Below are 18,739 nucleotides of genomic sequence, written 5' to 3'. Positions count from 1 at the left end.
AGAGTTGTGAGAAAAAGCAACAAGGAAGAAGGAGGAATATGCCTTAATCAATAAACCACTCCTTGTTTTCACTGCTACATATTTGAAATCTGTCCCTTAATATTGTAGGACGTTTACCTTTACCGATTTTACCTCTTAGACCTTTCATACAGTGGAATCACTGTCTAGCATATGTACTAATTTCTTCCTATAATAAGTGTGCTTTGGTAAAGTTTTCTATATATGGGAAGTACATTTCCATCTTAAAGTTATTATACAGAGTAGTTTCTGGAAGCTAGTTTAATTATTTAAGCATTAGTTCCTTTCCTCACCTGCTTGCCAGATTTTTTTTTCTTTTCTTCTGCCTGTTTTTTTCTCATTTTTACTATTTTATTGGTTTGAATTACAACTTCTCAGTCTTCTAAGAAGAATTTGAGACTTTGTGGTTTTAAAACTCAAGATCGCTTTTAAAATTCTGGAACTTCTTAAATTGACGTTTTTTAAAATAAAATTTCTGTACTGCTTTTACACAACTGAATATTTTTAACGTAAGTACAAATGCTACCATTCCTTGTAGAATAATGATTTTTAACATTGTTGTGAAGATTAAAATTGTGTTTTGTTGAATTACATGTCTTAGAATTGCCTTAAAATGAATATAAAAATTGATATGGGAGCTCCTAGCACAATTGACTGCTTTAAACATGGCCTGATAATCCAGTGTCCTTTCTCAAATTCTGCTATAAGATTTTTGTGGATATACTTCTGAGTCTAGTTATCTGCTTTTGAATTTTTTCACTGCAATTCACATAGTGTGAAGATTTGTGAAAATGCTATGGGAAACAACCAGTTTTGGTTCAAAATGTTTTAACCAAATGTATCCTGTAGGCTTCTTAAAAGTGACTATCTGCCAGTTGGTGATTGTAGAAGAAGCAGGTTGGGCATTTTGGGGCCAGAGAAATGCAGTGTCTATAAGGTTATCTCTCATTACTTACTTGCTGTCAGAAGTGTTGACAAAGGGAAGGTTCGCTCCCTAGTGCCTTTTCAGGGTCGCTCTGAGTGGCAGAGCTTCACCTTAGGTGGGAGTGGCAGGAAGTTCTGAAAACAGGACTTCTGTGGCCTACCTCCATCTGCCTACCTAAAAGATGCAGACTGACTCAGTATGAGAAATAACAAATAGGAGAATTCATTTAAGTGCGGGGTGCAGGTATCAATCACGCTTTTCTTTCCTTAGGGCAAACAATAGTGCTTTTTATTCTAGTTATTTTGATAAATTTTGAGTTTGTTTTGGATTCGGGAATAACTTTAATTTTAATGTATTTTTATGCTATTTCCAAGTTGTTTCATACATATATATAAGAATAGTCTTCATATTGGAGAAATAAATACGACTTTGTAATTTGTTATAATCTTGAGTGATTTTTTTTTACCAGTAAAATGGCTACTATTGCTGTTTGAAAGGTTTTTCAGTTTGAAGTTTACCACATTTAACTTTTTCCCTATCTTTTTATCTTTACCTTTTTGTTCTCTACATGCTGTGCTTTAAACCCGTCTGCTCTGTTCACCTGAACACCTGGTTTTTGCCATCTTCTTTGTGTTGATGTTTATTACACAGTACCACAAAACCTGCTCCACACCTGGATGGGTAAGAGTGACATTTCACTACCTTGGGGAGTTGTTTGGGTGGCCAGTGCAATACAGGTTGAATCATGGATAAACCACAAGGGGGCGCTCTTGATCTCGGTTAATCTCAAAGCCAAGCCCCTCCTTAAGGATCCCAGTTTAGTCAGTCTTGAGACCTCATAGCTATTGTGTCACTGAGTGGGGTCTTTATTTGGGCTTATGGATAGACCTCCTAGTCATGAATTTAGTGACCCTGTAGCAATAGTTTGAGTATCAAGGGCAGTCTGTTCTCAGACTCTACCATAAAATAGGTAAAGGATATTGTTTTAGGCAGAAAACTGAGTCCCAATTTGAGTAATTTTTGTTGTTTGTTCCTTTTATGAAGCACATTTCAAGTTCTACTTACCTTCCAGTTGTTTCATTCATCAAACACTTTATTTTATATTGAGGTCTGTAGACCAGTCATTTATAACAGTTGTGAATACTGCTTATGGCTTGTCAGCAAACCAGTTCTTTCTCGAATTTGTATTATAACAGGGTTCATGTCGTCTTTGGATTAGTTATTTCTGGTTTTGAAGTAATTGAACAGATTGAAAATCTGAAAACAGATGCTGCAAGCAGACCTTATGCAGATGTGCGAGTTATTGATTGTGGGGTGCTTGCCACAAAATCAACAAAAGATGGTAAGGGTTTTGGGGTAGTGGGGGGAGCTAGGATATCAGTAAAACGTGTTGAAGACTATAACTTAAACATACCTCTTGGATTTTGGTAGTGGAGGAAACTATACAAGTTGTATAGCAATAGCCTGATGCTTCTGTGTCATACCTTCTACCCAGCCATGCACAAATCTTACCAAATCTCCCTTTTTTTTTACTTCCCCCTGCTGTCAGCCTTGTTCCAGACCTGGATGATTGTAGTAGCCTCATACCTGCTCGTTTACCTCTGTTCTTTTCTATAATCTTTTCTCAGCAGTAGTAAATTCCTACTGGTCTCCTTGCTTGTACTCTTGATCTTCTGCAACCAGAGTGATCTTCTCCAGGGGCGCCCTTCTCAGTCAGCCAAAGTTAACGGCTTTACTTGGTCTGTAAGGCGGTCTGCTCTCTGCAGTTTTCTTTCACCTCTTCCCCCTCATTCATTGTCTTCCCAGCCATGTTGACCTTTCTACAGACTGCCAAACACACAGGGACCTTTGTGTTGCCTGTCCCCTCTTTCTGTAGCACTCTCCATCCAGATATCTACCTGACCCCTTAGCTCATTTCCTTCAGGTCTCTGTTGGAATGTAATTTTCTTTTCTTTCTCTTTCTTTCTTTCTTTCTTTCTTTTTTTTTTAAGATTTAATTTATTTATTTGACAGAGATCACAAGTAGGCAGAGAGGTAGGCAGAGAGAGGGGGAGAAGCAGGCTCCCTGCTGAGCGGAGAGCCCAATACGGGGCTTGATCCCAGGACCCTGAGATCATGACCTGAGCCAAAGGCAGAGGCTTAACCTACTCAGCCACCCAGCCAGCCCCAAATGTAATTTTCAGTTACCCCCTGACTCTACCTATTCCCTTTACCCTGCTTTTTTTGGTGTTTCTGTCCTAGCACTTACCATTTGTCATATTATGCACTTACTTATTTTCTTACCTGATCCAGCTAGAATATAGGCCTCACGAGGGCAAGGGCTTTGTTACTTTACAATCTCAACAGCACATTGTATTATCAACGTGAAGAAAAATTTATTAAATTTTGTCTTCAGTTTTCTGTTGATAAAGCGTGCTTTACTGTACTAGGTAGTCACATGTTTTACTCTGAAAAGTAAGCACTGAAATGCAGTACTAATAGTCGTGTTAATATTTCTTAAAAGTTTTTGAGAAAAAAAGGAAGAAACCAACTCATTCAGAAGATTCGGATTCCTCTTCCAATTCCTCTTCATCTTCAGAATCTTCTTCAGAAAGTGAAATTGAACATGAGAGAAGCAGAAGAAGGAAACATAAGAGGCGGCCAAAAGTTAAACATTCTAAAAAGAGACGAAAGGAAGCAAGCAGTTCAGAAGAACCAAGGACTAAACACATTATGAGCCCAAAAGGGTAAGTGTGAAACACCAGGGGAATCTTAAGCTAAAAAAAAACAAAAAACCACACACACACACACCCCAATGGGGAAAGCATGTGCAGCTGTGTAAACTTAGCTTTTTAACCTGTTGCTAATAAAGGTTAATATTTTTTAAACTTTAATTTGAAATTTGACTATTCTAGGGGTAGCACAGACATTCCATATCAAAGATCTATGTGTTTGCAGGTTCTCTACATGCTGTGCTTTAAAAAGAAAAAAGTTAGGATCGTTTGACAATTTGATAGCAGAATTTTAGTACTGTGTTCATGCTTTATATGTTCTCTTTGTGAAAACTGTACAAACCTTTTGAGTGAGATATGTAATTATTAAATTTATTTTATTGCTATTAATATTATGTAATATTATTTAATATTATTGTGAAATGCAAACATAGCACATTTTAATTGGTGACATGCTTTATTCTCTCCAAGTTACTCCGAGAGGAGTTATACCAATGAAAAAAGGTCAGTTGATTCAAATGCTAAAAGGGAGAAGCCTGTGGTCCGCCCAGAGGAGATTCCTCCAGTTCCTGAGAACCGATTTTTACTGAGAAGAGACATGCCTCTTGTCACGGTGGAACCTGAACCGTAAGTAGGGTGATTAACCACGGTGTTTTCATTCTGTGAATGATAATTCCATCAGCTAGTTGCAGTTTCACATTTATTGAGCATGACCTATAATCAAAGCACTTTGAATGGTACTGTGGGAGGTGCTAGGTTAATGAATGACATGTACCTGATCTTGCAGAATTCTCATTCTACTAGTAGGGAAAGGGGGTTGTGTGGGCAAGTTGGCCAGGGGAGAAGTTTTTACTGGAGCTCTGGAAAGATTTCATTACTAACTTTTTTTTCCTTGGCTTTTCATTAAAAGTGAGATTAGGTTGTCAGAACAGAGGGTCAGTTGAACTGTTTGGAGTCAGTTGAATGATAAAACGTGGTCCATTTCGAATAGTGTTAAATTAATTGCATGGTGTTTGGGGATACAATTTAGTACCATAAATATGTGACTCTTGCTGACTTGCAAAGTTGTAACTTCTCTGAATTGGACAGATAATGTGTAGATTTGTAGATTTGGTCTACAGAGCTACACATTTGAGACCAAATATGTAGATTTGGTCTCAAAAAATACTATGTAGTATATTTTGTGTGTTACCTCAAGTTTAGAATTATTAAAAAAAATGTTGTTTGAACAAAAATACCATAATGTGGCATATCATTGATAAGTTCCCTGTGAATAGTTCTGTTGGAGGCTTAGAAGTGGTCTTTGTTTACAGTCAGGTTTCCACATAAGGTAATCATTTAGTTCATTAAACATTTTTTTTAATTTTTTTTTTAAAGATTTTATTTATTTATTTGACAGAGGTCACAAGTAGGCAGAGAGGCAGGCAGAGAGAGGAAGAAGCAGGCTCCCCGCTGAGCAGAGAGCCCGATGCGGGACTCTATCCCAAGACCCTGAGATCATGACCTGAGCCGAAGGCAGCGGCTTAACCCACTGAGCCACCCAGGCGCCCCACATTAAACATTTTTAAATCCTAATATTGTCTTAAAAAGCTGTTATGAAATGAGATGTATCTTTGAATTAAAAGCTTAACATGCTGATGTCTTCATTTCAAATTCTGGCTTGTTAATAAATTTTAGTGGGACTCAAAATACAAGACACCAAGTTCATTGGTCAAATCTGTTTGGCTTTCAAAAGTCAGGGAACTTGAAAGGTCAGTTTCTCTGTCAGGTGGTGGGTGTTATCCATGGGCTGGATTTGGTCTATTACCTGTACAGCCTGTGAAGTTAAAAAAAATGGTTTTTACATGTTTGTAGAAAAGACAAAAAGGAGAGTAATATATATATTTTTTAAAGATTTTATTTATTTGCCAGAGAGAAAACGCACAAGTGAGTACACACAAGCAGGCAGAGAGGCAGGCAGAGGCAGCAAGAGAAGCAGGTTCCCTGACGAGCAAGGAGCCCGATGGGGGACCCGATCCCATGACTCCAGGATCATGACCTGAGCCAAAGGCAGCGGCTTAACCCACTGAGCCACCCAGGCGTCCCAAAGGAGAGTAATATTTTGTGAAGTGTGGAAATTGAATGAAACTCAGATTTCAGTGTACATAAATTAAGTTTTATTGGAACATCCACTTGTTCCATGTAAGAAAATAGACAAGGGCTGTTTCTTTGCCGCATTAGCAGACTTGTGGAGCTATAGCGGAGTTTGTAGGTGGTGCCCCATTGCTTTATACTGCTGCTCTGTGCACTAGGCCTCACAGCGACACCATTACCGCTCTCCAGGATTTCAAGTACTATGTGTATAACACCTGTATGTGAAAAGATTTTTTTTTTAATTTTTATTTTATTTTATTTATTTTTAAAAGATTTTATTTATTTATTTGACAGAGATCACAAGTAGGCAAAGGAGCAGGCAGAGAAGCAGCAGCAGGCTCCCTGCTCAGCAGAGAGCCTGATGTGGGGCTCAATCCCAGGATCATGACCTGAGCCAAAGGCAGAGGTTGAACCCACTGAGCCACCCAGGCACCCCTGAAAATATATTTTTAAAGATAAAATACATATAGTCCCATTACAGATTAGCATTACCGTATGAACAGCATTATCTCTTTTTATAGGGAGCATTGTGAATTCTACTTAAGTGAAATGTTATTTGCCCCCTGCAAAAGAACTCAATTCCTCTCATTGGATCTTAAGTACAAAGAAATGATACTCAGGTGTCATGTTTCAAATTTTACTGATAAAACATCAGTGAAAATTTGTTTTCTTGTTACCTAAGTACCTATCTAATAGCCTTAATTTTCTTCTTGGCCTACAAATCCTAAAACACTTACTACTCTCGGATTCTTTTCAGAAAAAGTTGGCTGACCTCTCTTAAACTGGTAGTGGTAAACAGGTGATTGCATTTGTGATTGAAAAGTGCTGATAATTTTGTTCGGTCATTACTCTTCTTTGGTCACATAATAATGTTCTTGGAAGTTATTTTGTGCAGAATTATTTTAAATTATAATTGGATGGTTGTTGTGTCATACAAAGATAGCACAATTGATGTATTTTATTAGGATCTTTGAGATTTTGATCAGTTGTTTGGGAGCTGTAATTAAGTGTGCTTCAAGAACTCAGCATATGTAAGGATAAGAAGCAGGGGTCATCAGCCATAGTGAACTTGTCACCTTGCTGATTTACCAGCAGTTAAGCTCGTATCATTTGTAATTTGCTTAGTGGAATTTGGGTTCCACACTTGACTGCAGTTTCTTTGTTCTTGACCTTAGAGGTACTTCAGAATAATTTACAGGCTTTTGAAAATACCAACTTCTGGGCCATACAGCAAATAAAATTAGAATGTTCTGGGGAGAAGGTAGAGGGTTATAGCATTGGATTTAGTACCTAAAAGGTTCCCAGGTAAAGGTTAATTTTTGCTGAACTCATAGAGGTGAGTTCAGTCCTTTTTCTTCATGAGGAATATGGGGTTAACAGTTGCCTACCAAAAGTACCAACTTACCTCACTGTGAGAATTAAGTAATGTCATGAAATGACTGAAAAACACTATATGTATACTTTGTAGTTAAGATTCTTCTGTAGAAGAATTGTTTTTTTGTTGTTGTTGTTTTTTTTTTTTTTTGTATGTTTATTTGGAGCTTGATTTCTAGAGTCTTAGAAAACCCTATTGGAAGGGCTGAAGCAGTGTGGCTGGGTTGGAGCTGGGGTTCCATCCCGACTGGGCTGTCGCCCCTTCTGGGCTCCCACATTGGAACTCAGCGCCGAATGCCTCTGGGAAAAGCTGCAGCAGGACCCGGAGACAGAGCTTATTGAAGTCGAAGACACGACTCCCAACCGTTGCGCGTCCAGCTTCCCCTCCGAACTTGTTGGCCCAAGGGGAAGTCACTGCTTCAGAGACACCAGCTGGTGTACACATGCCTCGCCAAAGAGCTTCTGCACATTCATGCCTTTGAGCAGAAAACTCTGACCGCAGAGCAGTGGGCCCGCAAGAAGCAGAAATAAGAGACCAAGGCCTGCACAGCCATTAAATTATGAATCAGGGCAAAAAGAAAGAAAAGAAAAGAAAACCCTATTGGCTTTAAGAGTCAAGTTGTATTTCTTCATGTGACTTAGGGCAAGATTTGTAACCTCTTAATCTTAAAATTCTCTCTTTCAAATGAAGATGCTAATAGTACCTACCTCACAGTGTTATGAGAATTCCATGAATTAATGTCTTTCAGGTGCTTGTTAACAAAATGTTAACAATGAAGAGTCTGAAAGGGAAATTAAGAAAGTAGTTCTATTTAAAACAACAGCTAAAAGAATAAAATACTTAGGAATAAATTTAAAGAGGTAAAAGACTTATACAGTGAAAATTACAAAATATTTATACCTAAATAAATGGAAAGATGTCGCATGTTCATGGTTTGGAAGACTTGATATAGTTAATATGTCACTACAGCAAGCTTTGGATTCAGTGTGATCACTGTCAAATTTCAACAGCCTTTTTGCAGAAATGGAAAAGTCAATATCAGATCATATGGAATTGTAGGGGGCCCCAAATCACCAAAACAATCTTGAAAAAGAAAGACAAAGTTGAGTGCCTGGGTGGTTCAGTTGGTTAAGCAACTGCCTTCAGCTCAGGTCATGATCTTGGAGTCCTGGGATCGAGCCCCGCATTGGGTTTCTAGCTCCATGGGGAATCTGCTTCTCCTCCCTCTGACCTCCCCTCTTATGCTCGCTCTCTCTCTCTCAAATAAATAAACAAAATCTTGGAAAAAGACAAAAGAAAGACAAAGTTGGAGCACTCATACCTTCTGATGTCAAAACTTAACACATAGCTACAGTCATCAAAGTAGTATGGTACAGGCATAAAGATAAATATATATAGACCAATAGGGTAGATTTGAGAGTCCAGAAATAAACGTGTAGCAGTATGTATGGCCAATTGATTTTAGAAAAGACTGCAAAGTACATTCAGTTGAGAAAGAAGTCTGTCTGTTCAATAAATGGTGCCGGAACAACTGGATTTCCACATGCAACAGAGTAATGCTGGACCCCTACTTCACATAATATATAAAAATTAAAATGGGTCCATATCCTGAATATAAGAACTAAAACTATAAAACTCTTAGATAGGGGCGCCTGGGTGGCTCAGTGGTTTGGGCTGCTGCCTTTGGCTCGGGTCATGATCTCAGGGTCCTGGGATCGAGCCCCGCATCGGGCTCCCTGCTCCGCAGGAAGCCTGCTTCCCTCTCTCTCTCTCTCTGCCTGCCTCTCTGCCTACTTGTGATCTCCATCTTTCAAATAAATAAATAAAATCTTTAAAAAAAAAAAAAAATAAAAAAAAAATAAAACTCTTAGATAGCATAGAAGTAAATTTTTATGACCTTGGGTTTGGCAATGAATTCTTATATTTGACACCAAAAGCATGGACAACAATATAAAAAGACAACTCAGTTTAAAAATAGGCACAGCATTTGAATAGATGTTTCATACAAATGGCAGTAAACACATGAAAAGGTGCTTAACGTCATTAGTCATTAGGAAAATACAGATTAAATCCACAGTGAGATAATACTCACCTGGCAGGATGGCTATAACTTTTGGGTTTTAAAACCCCAAAAAAACTAGTGTCAGCAAGGATATGGAGAAATTGGAATCCTTACACATTGGTGGCAGGAGTCTAGAATTATTCAGACATTGTGGAAAATGTTTGGTTGTTCCTCAAAAAGTTAAACATGGATTTAACCATGTAACCAAGCAATTCCATGGCTAGGTATATTTTTGCAGTATATTCACAGTAGCAAAAAGAAAGCAATCCCAGTCACCAGCAGATGGTTGGATAAACAAGATGTGTTGTGTACATACAATGGAATGTTATTTGGCCATAAATGAGAGATTACAAGAGGCTGAGGGAGTTTGGGGGGATGGCGAGGTATTCTTAATGGGGGGAGTGGGTCTGGGTTAGTGAAAAAGTTTAAGAAAGATAGTAGTATGGTTGCACAACATCAGTGTAATTCATTAATACACTGAACTATAAAAATTAGCTAAAAGGGCCAGTATTATGTTATACGTGTTTGACTCAATTACGTTTAAAATGCTTACTAACATAGTATCTGCCACGTAGTAAGTACTCAGTAAGAGCTATCCATCATGCTAGTAACAGGGAAAAACTTGAGGTATGAAGACTTCTCACTTGTGGAGAATGGTAGCTGCCACCAAGTCTGTAGTCTTAGAATTACTGTATGGCAGTAGATTCAGAGCCCTGAAGGAGGGGCAGCTTATTGTAGAGTTGGGGAGACAAATGAATAATTAAAAACATGAAATAATAAAGTTTTTAAAACAATTTAAGTATCAGAGTCAGAAATATCTTAGGATTCCATTAGAGCATCACTTAGAGACTGATAAAAAGGGATTTTGTTTAAAAGTAGTTCTATGCTTAAAAAGATGCACAGTTCATACCTACATTTCTACCCAGTTGGGTTACCTTTTTTAATTTTATTTTAAAGGTTTGGCATTTAAAAAGTGCCTAGAAAATCAGGTTACTTAGAGTGCCTCATTCTACAGAAGTGTTGGATCTAAATGAAATGACTGTATTATAGGAGCATGAATTCTGCATTTAAATATTGAGAAAACTGCTTAGCATTTGCTTAGTTTTACTTTTCAATCTTCTTTTCCAGGAAGATTCCTGATGTTACACCCATTGTAAGTGATCAGAAACCATCTGTATCAAAATCTGGACGGAAGATTAAAGGAAGGGGCACAATTGTATGTGTGTTAAGACTTTTCTTTTTTTCAAATTACTATCTAAGTGGCAGAATCCTAGCTTTAAATTTAGATATAGTCCAAGATCTGTTGAAGGAGCTAGTTGTATTCTCCATAGGGATATGAGGGTATGGCTATTAGATTAAAGTTTATTGAGCATTTTAAGTATGAAATGATATGTGAAACAGTGTGTTGAGAAATCTTAGTATGTTTAATAATCTAGGCTAATGAATGTAACCCTTAGGACTTCAAAGGGAAAAAATCCCATTTCTTTCTCTCTTTTTTGCCCCCCTCCTTCCCCCCCCCCTCCTTTTTTAAAGATGTTATTTATTCATTTGAGAGAGAGAGCACAATCAGGGAGAGGGGCAGAGGGAGAAGGAGAAACAGACTCCAGCTGAGCTGGGAACCTGACATGGAGCTTGATCCCAGGACCTAGAGATCATGACCTGAGCCAGAGGCAGACACTCAACCATCTGAGCCACCTAGGCGCCCCAGTCCCATGTCTTCTAATGTCTTACGTTTGATATAACTTCATATCATCCTTTTGTACTTTAATCATTATTGCTTTTGAATCGCATCTGGAATTGGGTCTTATACCTAACTCTCTCCTGTAGCAGACTGTAATTGAGCAGTATTTTAAAAACAGTTATTCCTATCTTTGTTTTTGAAGCGCTATCACACTCCTCCAAGGTCAAGATCATGTTCTGAATCAGACGATGATGATAGCAGTGAAACTCCTCCTCACTGGAAAGAAGAAATGCAGAGATTAAGAGCATACAGACCACCTAGTGGAGAAAAATGGAGTAAAGGAGATAAGTAAGAGCTTTGAGTATGAGCACAATCCTGTGTCTACTAGATTTTACGTGTTACAAGGCCAGAGACTGACTTCTGGACTTTCCATTAAAAGTTCAACTGTGACCAAAGAGAATTCCCATTTGGGAATACTTGGCAGGAAGAGAGCTATTATGTAGGAGGGCTCATTGGCTTCAGGGTGCTTTTTTTTTTTTTTTTTTTTTTTTTTTAAGATTTTATTTATTTATTTGACAGACAGAGATCACAAGTAGGCAGAGAGGCAGGCAGAGACAGAGTGAGAGAGGGAAGCAGGCTCCCTGCTGAGCAGAGAGCCCGATGCGGGACTCGATCCCAGGACCCTGAGATCATGACCTGAGCCGAAGGCAGCAGCTCAACCCACTGAGCCACCCAGGCACCCACTTCAGGGTGCTTTTAAATCAAAATTTGGTCTTCCCTCACAAAACTATAAAACCACTGAATCTCTCAAAGATAATCTTAATACAATTTTAGAAATAATCAGGGCTTAAAAATCATATAGCAGATTCTTTCCTAGCCAGGTCTCTTAGACACTGATGAATGAATTGGCAGGTAGGAAAATTGTACCTAGCATGTGCATTAACTTCTGACCCCGCAGACTGTTGGTTCTTCAGAAATGTACCCTTCTCCTAACCCTCAGTAACGCTCCCCCCAGCGGAATATCTGTTGTAGAAATGGGCTGGCTCCAGAATAGTTAGTGAAAAATACACCAGTGGGACCCTCTGTAATTGTTCCTACTGGTAGTAGCTGCCTCTTTGTGGGTGTCCAGGGGAATGGTTAGATGTCAGAAGAGGGAATGTGTCTGCTCTGTGAGAGTGGTTTAGACACAGTGGTATAGAGAACTCTTAAATTTGAGCCCTGACATTAACCCATTACCACTAAGATTGTAAAGCCTGCATCTATTTTCCTGAACTTTTCCCTCAATTTCTGTAGGAAGTAATTTAACTAAAACCTTAAGAGAAAGTCTTGATTACCTCTGTGAAGCTGAAATAAAACAATAGCCATGCTAGCTTCTTAAGAGGCTTCCTCTTTAGAATTCAGTCAGCTGTCCTGAATCTGCAGGGATTCAACAGATTGTTTGGGAATTTGATTTGACCCTCCCTCAGAAATTGTTCGAGGAGGCAGAGATGTCTAGATGTCATGAACATCCTAGCCAAGGAACTCAGTATGTCAGCAGTGCTCTCATGATGAATTGGTTTAGTGTGGTTCGGTTCAAAACCGTTTTTCTGTCAAATTTGAAGTTTTTTGCTTAATTAAAAAAATCCTTTTATAAGTGAATCTGTCAGTAGTTGTCAGTGTGTATCTCTGAAATTAAGAGGTTCAGATGAGGCCTATCACTCTTTGATGTATCCTTTTACATGTGCTTAAAATGTCATTGGAGTCAGTACTTTGTTTTTAACTAGGCTTTTGTCAAGCATTTGTATTGAAAACAAATGTGTTTTCAACTTAAAGCATAGAAAACATGCTTAAAATAATTGCATGCATATTGTATTCTTTTCAATAGATTAAGTGACCCCTGTTCAAGCCGATGGGATGAGAGAAGCTTGTCGCAGAGATCCAGATCCTGGTCCTATAATGGATATTATTCAGACCTTAGTACAGCAAGACACTCTGACAGTCACCATAAAAAACGCAGGAAAGAGAAAAAGGTTAAACATAAAAAGAAAGCTAAAAAGCAAAAACATTGCAGAAGACACAAGCAGACTAAGAAGAGAAGGATTATTGTACCGTCAGACATAGAATCCTCAAAATCTTCCACCCGACGAATGAAATCCTCTTGTGATAGAGAAAGGAGATCTCGTTCTTCCTCATTATCATCTCATCACTCGTCAAAAAGGGACTGGTCTAAATCTGATAAAGATGACCAGAGCTCTTCAACCCATTCCAGCAGAGACTCCTACAGATCTAAATCTCACTCACAGTCTTATTCTAGAGGAAGCTCAAGATCAAGGACTCCGTCAAAATCCTCATCACATTCTCGAAGTAGATCAAAGTCCAGATCTACTTCCAAGTCAGGGCACCAAAGGACAGCATCAAAATCACCAAGACGAACAACCTCTCAGATAAGTGAAAATAAACCAGTTAAAACGGAACCTTTACGAGCAACAGTGCCACAAAACGAAAATGTTGTAGTACAACCAGTGGTGGCGGAAAATATTCCTGTGATACCTTTGAGTGACAGTCCCCCTCCTTCAAGGTGGAAGCCTGGACAAAAGCCCTGGAAGCCCTCTTATGAGCGAATTCAAGAAATGAAAGCTAAAACAACCCATTTGCTGCCCCTCCAGAGCACTTACAGTTTAGCAAATATCAAAGAGACTGGAAGTTCATCATCCTACCATAAAAGAGAAAAAAATTCAGAAAGTGATCGGAGTGCTTATTCAAAATACAGTGATAGAAGTTCGGAAAGCTCACCAAGGTCAAGGAGCAGATCTTCTAGGAGTAGATCGTATTCCAGATCATACACAAGGTCACGAAGTCTAGCTAGTTCACGTTCAAGATCTAGGTCTGCCTCATCTAGATCCCATTCACGAAATAAATACAGTGATCGTTCACAGTGTAGTAGATCTTCGTCATACTCTTCTGTTAGCAGTGATGATGGAAGACGAGCCAAGAGAAAATTCAGATCCAGTGGGAAAAAAAAGAACACTTCAAATAAGAGGCACAGCAGCAGCTCTGAGAAGAGGCTTCGCAATAAATATGTGAAAAGCAGGGACAAGTGTTCGAGTCAGAGAAAGTACAGCGAAAGCCGGTCATCTTTAGATTATTCTTCAGACAGTGAACGGTCAAGTGTTCAGGTTACACAGTCAGCTCAGGAAAAAGAGAGGCGGGTCCAAATGGAAATGCACAGTAAGCAAGAGAAAAACAGAGATAAAGAGAAATCCAAGCCTGAACAGGAATGCTCTCGTTCAAAGAAAAGAGCCTCGAAGGACAATCTTTCTGATCGCCTGAGAAATGGCAGTAAGCCCAAAAGGAAGAATTACGCTGGGAGTAAATGGGACTCTGAGTCAAACTCTGAACGAGGTGTAACTAAAAACAGTCAGAGTATTTCCCGGCAATCTTCTGATAAGGAGGAAGGTGAAGCTACATCAGATTCTGAGTCAGATTTTGGTGAAATACACAGCAAAGCCAAACCCCCAAAGAAATCTTCAGCAGGTACTTCACTGCCTGATGGTAATGGTGCTTGGAAATCAAGTAAGCAGCGGTCTTCAACCTCTGATTCCGATGGGTCCTATTCCAATTCAGAAAACACTAGAAGAAAGGCACGGAAGCATAAACACGGGTCAAAAGAAAATCTTAAAAGGGAACAGACCAAAAAAGCAAAGGAGAAATTAAAAGGGAAAAAAGACAAAAAGCACAAGGTTCCAAAACGAAAACAGGCGTTTCACTGGCAGCCTCCACTAGAATTTGGTGAGGAGGAGGAGGAGGAGGAGATGAGTGAAAAACAAGTTACTCAGGAGCCAAAAGAGAAAAAACAAGTTTCTGAAAATAGTGAAACTGTGAAAGAAAATACTCCACACCCTGAGAAGTCCTGTGAAGAGGGCATCCTCTCAGGTAAACGTAATCCAGTCATGACTTCGTCAGATACCGATCAGCCTCCTAAAGAGGATGGTAAACTCGGCACTTCTCCCACGGCTTTCAGTCCTGAGGAGCTTGCTGCTTCTCCCTCCAGCATTCAGCATGTTGCAGAAGGTGTCCCGGGCGGACTGGAGGATATCCTGCAGACAGATGACAACATGGACATCTGCACTCCTGAAAGGAGCTCCCCGGCCAAGGAGGCATCCCCTCAGGGACCTTCAAGGCTGGCTGCCCCAGACGTAAACATTGTTCTAAAACAGGATGTGCACACAGAGCCGCCTGAGACAGAGGAGGTAAAACAGGAAAGCAGCACGTCGGAAAGCAAAATGATGGGGGACGTGGGGAAACGGGACAGCAGCCCTGCTAGCCTGGCGTGCACTGTCGAAAGCACTGTGAAGAGAGAGGGGGCTGAGAAGAGCCAGCTTGGTGTCCTGGATAACAAGTGGAAGCCCCTGCAAGGGGTGGGGAACCTGCCGGCACCGGTGACCCCCACATCTAGCGCCGTGGAGGTGAAGGCGCTGACTGCGGCCCCCGAGATGAAGCCACAAGGTTTGAGGATAGAAATTAAAAGCAAAAATAAAGTTCGGCCTGGGTCTCTCTTTGATGAGGTAAGAAAGACGGCACGCTTAAACCGGCGGCCAAGGAATCAGGAGAGTTCAAGTGAGGAGCAGACACCTAGTCGGGATGGGGATAGCCAGTCCAGGAGTCCGAGCAGATCTCGAAGTAAGTCGGAAACCAAATCAAGACACAGAACAAGGTCTGTCTCCTATAGTCACTCGAGAAGTCGATCGCGAAGTTCCACGTCATCCTATCGGTGAGCAATATAGTCCCCTCCCCCCAAGAGTCTGTTACTGTTTAACTTGGAAGAACATCAGAATTAGAGACAAGATCACTATTTCCAAATATCTGGAAGGGAGTAAGGAGAAGTCTTGTGCTGAGTGACTGAGAGAGCCAATGGAGGACATAGGAAGTGGGGGTTTTAGGTGAAGAAATTTGGGCTTGGTGTCAAAAACTATTGCTTGTTAATTAAAGCTCTCTGGCAGTAGACATGAATTTCCATGATAGGTGGCAAGTCTGTCTCTAATGGTGTGACACTGCTTTCCCACCTTTCGGTGCCTTAGAAGGAAATCCCGAATTTACAGAATTATGTAGGATTGAGAGATCATTAGTATAACCCTCCATTTTACACAAATGGAAGCTTGGGGCCACAGAGGCCAAGTTAACCTGCCCAAGACCTACATCTGTTTAATCTTTATTCAGGGGTTAGTGGGGAGGAATATGATATAAACCATCATCTTTATATTGATTTATTTTGTTTCAAAGTTGGGTCAAACTTTTGTCATCAGCATAGACTGGATTGTGCAGAGAATGAGAATTTTTATAAACTAAAAAAAAAAGAGTGTTGTGATATGTTAATAAGTGATCTGTACTCCTTTTTTTTCTTTGTGAATATTTCATGGTTTTACCTATCTCTTAATTGCTCATATCCCTTAGTATAATGTTTTTGCTTTTCATCACTTGAGCCTAAAGTACAGTTAAGAATCTTCAAAATTGGGACGCCTGGGTGGCTCAGTTGGTTAAGCAGCTGCCTTCGGCTCAGGTCATGATCCCAGCGTCCTGGGATCGAGTCCCATGTCGGGCTCCTTGCTTAGCAGGGAGCCTGCTTCTCCCTCTGCCTCTGCCTGCCATTCTGTCTGCCTGTGCTCGCTCTCTCCCCCTCTCTCTCTCTGATAAATAAATAAAATCTTAAAATAAAAAAAAAAGATTTAAAAAAAAAAAAGAATCTTCAAAATTTACCCTTCCTATTCATCTTCCCTTTCTCACCCAGATTTCTTTAAAAATAGGAACCAACACTTGCCATCTGTAGTAACTGTCTCCCATTTACTCTTTAGCTGCTTGTAGTCTATCTGCTGCATCTTCCCTCCCCTGCCTCTTCCTAAAAGGGCAGGTACCTCATATGAGTGCATGTTTTCAGTCCTTTTGGTCCTTCTGGAATCTGCTGCTAGCTCTCCTCGTCCCTCTCAGACCATTCCGTGCTTATGTTGTGGGCTCTTCTCCGTCCTCCTACCCTGACTCCCAGCTGGCCCAGAGAACTGGGAAATCCTGGCCTGTCCTCTCTAGGTTCATATTGCTAGATGCAGGCACTACTGAGCGACTCTAGCCGCCCGTCTGCTTAACATCTGCCTTCCGTTCGTGCTTTGACAGTTCTAAACTGCTGGCCACTTCTTCTATTCCTGCTGCTGCCTTTGGGTGGCATTTCGCTTGATAAATGAAGACAGGGTTAGAAAGCCTGAGGAGTTTGCTTTAAGTTATGCCATGAATGCGTAGTAAACCAGCAGCTAACCTTGCCTCCCCTACTAGGCTGTGATATATCACTTCAGTCTGGGGCCATTTTCTACTCATCTTTCGGTTACCTCACAGAATCTGCTCTATATTTATCGAGTAACTGACTAGACTGTGAGAACATAATGTGTTCATTCTCTTATAGGTAAACTGGAAGTAGATCATGCCTTCTAAAACATAAGTACATAGTGAATAAAATAAAACTTATGAAGATGTTTCATAAGTTGCCTAGACATAGGGATATGGTTCTGTCCTAAACAACAGGTGGAAAGTCGGAGGAGAAGGGTGGGGAGCCAAGGGAATGCAGAGGGGCAGAATTGTACTTTAACTTAAGTTCCTTGTTTTATTAAATATTAAATAGATTGAAAAAAATTAAATGATTAGATATAAATAATTTAAAGTGTCATCTAGATTTTTAAAAATAGAGCTTTGACATCCTGATTATGTCCCTACCCAATGCCAGTCTACTTTATTTTCTCTCCTAGAATTAAACATTATTGTAAATTTTTGTTGTAGTTTTGTTGTTCTTTAGTTTTGCCACAAATATTTCTATTTGTATAGTGTTTTTGCATGTCTTCCAACAGAATCTTTACAGATATACATACCTACATATGTGTTCTAGCTATGCATTTTTCACTGAACATTATGTTCCAAGAGATGTCTCTGTTGATGTATGTAGCTGTATTTCATTCATTTTGCTATTTGAGAATATTTTACTGCATATCTGTGCTTCTCCCCTCCCCCATTCTATACTTAATGAAGCTTTGGATTATTTCTTCTTCTGGTCTTAACAAATAGGGCTCCAGTGAATATACCTTTACCAGCCTTTTCTGGTTTATCTGATTCTCTATGATTTAAACCCTCATTAGCTGTCACTTTCAAACCCACTGTGAAGAGTTTGTGAATGACCTTTCCTTTTGTTATGTTCTCCCCTTCCGGTCCTACTAGGATTCATTTGAACAGCATGGTGAGTTAATATAATTCTGTTTTTCACTTTCAACTGTAGATCAAGAAGCTATTCCAGAAGTCGCAGCAGAGGATGGTACAGCAGAGGCCGCACAAGAAGCCGGAGCAGTTCCTACCGCAGTTACAAAAGTCACAGGTGAGTGTGGGAACCCCACCCTACCATGGTCTGCATCCTGTTTGCTTTTCAAGGCCTGCACTGACAGAGTGGGGGAGCTGTTGAGAAGGATCTTGTCATTGCTAAATACCAGACAGGCCTATTGTCTCGTCTAGTTGTTTCTTTCTAGGAACTGTCAGAGTCTCACTGGCTATCCTCAGGATGTGATCTTATCAGAGTGAGGAAAGAGAAGCAGCAGAAATCTTTTTTAAAAAGGCCCTGCCCATTTTCTCCTTGCACCCTACTCCAGTATATCTTCCTTGACTTCCGTTCACATCCGTAGTCACCTCTTAGCTTGGGTTAGGGATTGGGATAGGAGGACTGTTAATAGGGGGCCACAGAATGGAGCGTGTTGGGGGTGGTGACCCAGGTTTGTATTTCTCCCAGCTTCCTCAAACCCTCTTTTGCCTCTCAGATATGTTCTACTGTTGCAGC

At 40.0% G+C, this 18,739-nt stretch overlaps 1 protein-coding gene and 1 pseudogene across 11 annotated transcripts in view; both read left to right on the top strand.

Moving 5' to 3' along the window:
- The window catches only part of NKTR (natural killer cell triggering receptor), a 62,375-nt gene that overhangs the window by 38,360 nt on the left and 5,276 nt on the right, over nt 1-18,739 (top strand). For 6 of the 10 annotated variants that reach the window (XR_014309949.1, XR_014309950.1, XM_082724362.1 and 3 more), the window contains 8 exons: nt 1,595-1,624; nt 2,140-2,285; nt 3,447-3,669; nt 4,126-4,281; nt 10,353-10,440; nt 11,108-11,253; nt 12,770-15,655; nt 18,191-18,286. Coding sequence is in view for 6 of the 10 variants with exons in the window: in XM_082724362.1 (XP_082580488.1) it covers nt 1,595-1,624; nt 2,140-2,285; nt 3,447-3,669; nt 4,126-4,281; nt 10,353-10,440; nt 11,108-11,253; nt 12,770-15,655; nt 18,191-18,286 (3,771 nt within the window). In the remaining 4 variants the exon portion in view is untranslated. Of the gene's footprint in view, nt 1-1,594; nt 1,625-2,139; nt 2,286-3,446; nt 3,670-4,125; nt 4,282-10,352; nt 10,441-11,107; nt 11,254-12,769; nt 15,656-18,190; nt 18,287-18,739 lie in introns of those variants that run through there. The other 4 variants (XR_014309948.1, XM_082724366.1, XM_082724367.1 and 1 more) reach the window with 2 other exon arrangements.
- LOC309842329 (bolA-like protein 2 pseudogene) lies at nt 5,990-7,884 on the top strand (annotated as a pseudogene). The gene is made up of 2 exons: nt 5,990-6,004; nt 7,349-7,884. The product of its transcript is annotated as a bolA-like protein 2 pseudogene (transcript).

The sequence above is a fragment of the Mustela nivalis genome, assembly GCF_964662115.1.
Source record: "Mustela nivalis genome assembly, chromosome: 1".
Classification (NCBI taxonomy): Eukaryota; Metazoa; Chordata; class Mammalia; order Carnivora; family Mustelidae; genus Mustela; species Mustela nivalis.
Note: the sequence above shows the minus strand (reverse complement) of the source record. Positions and strands in the feature narration are given on the sequence as shown.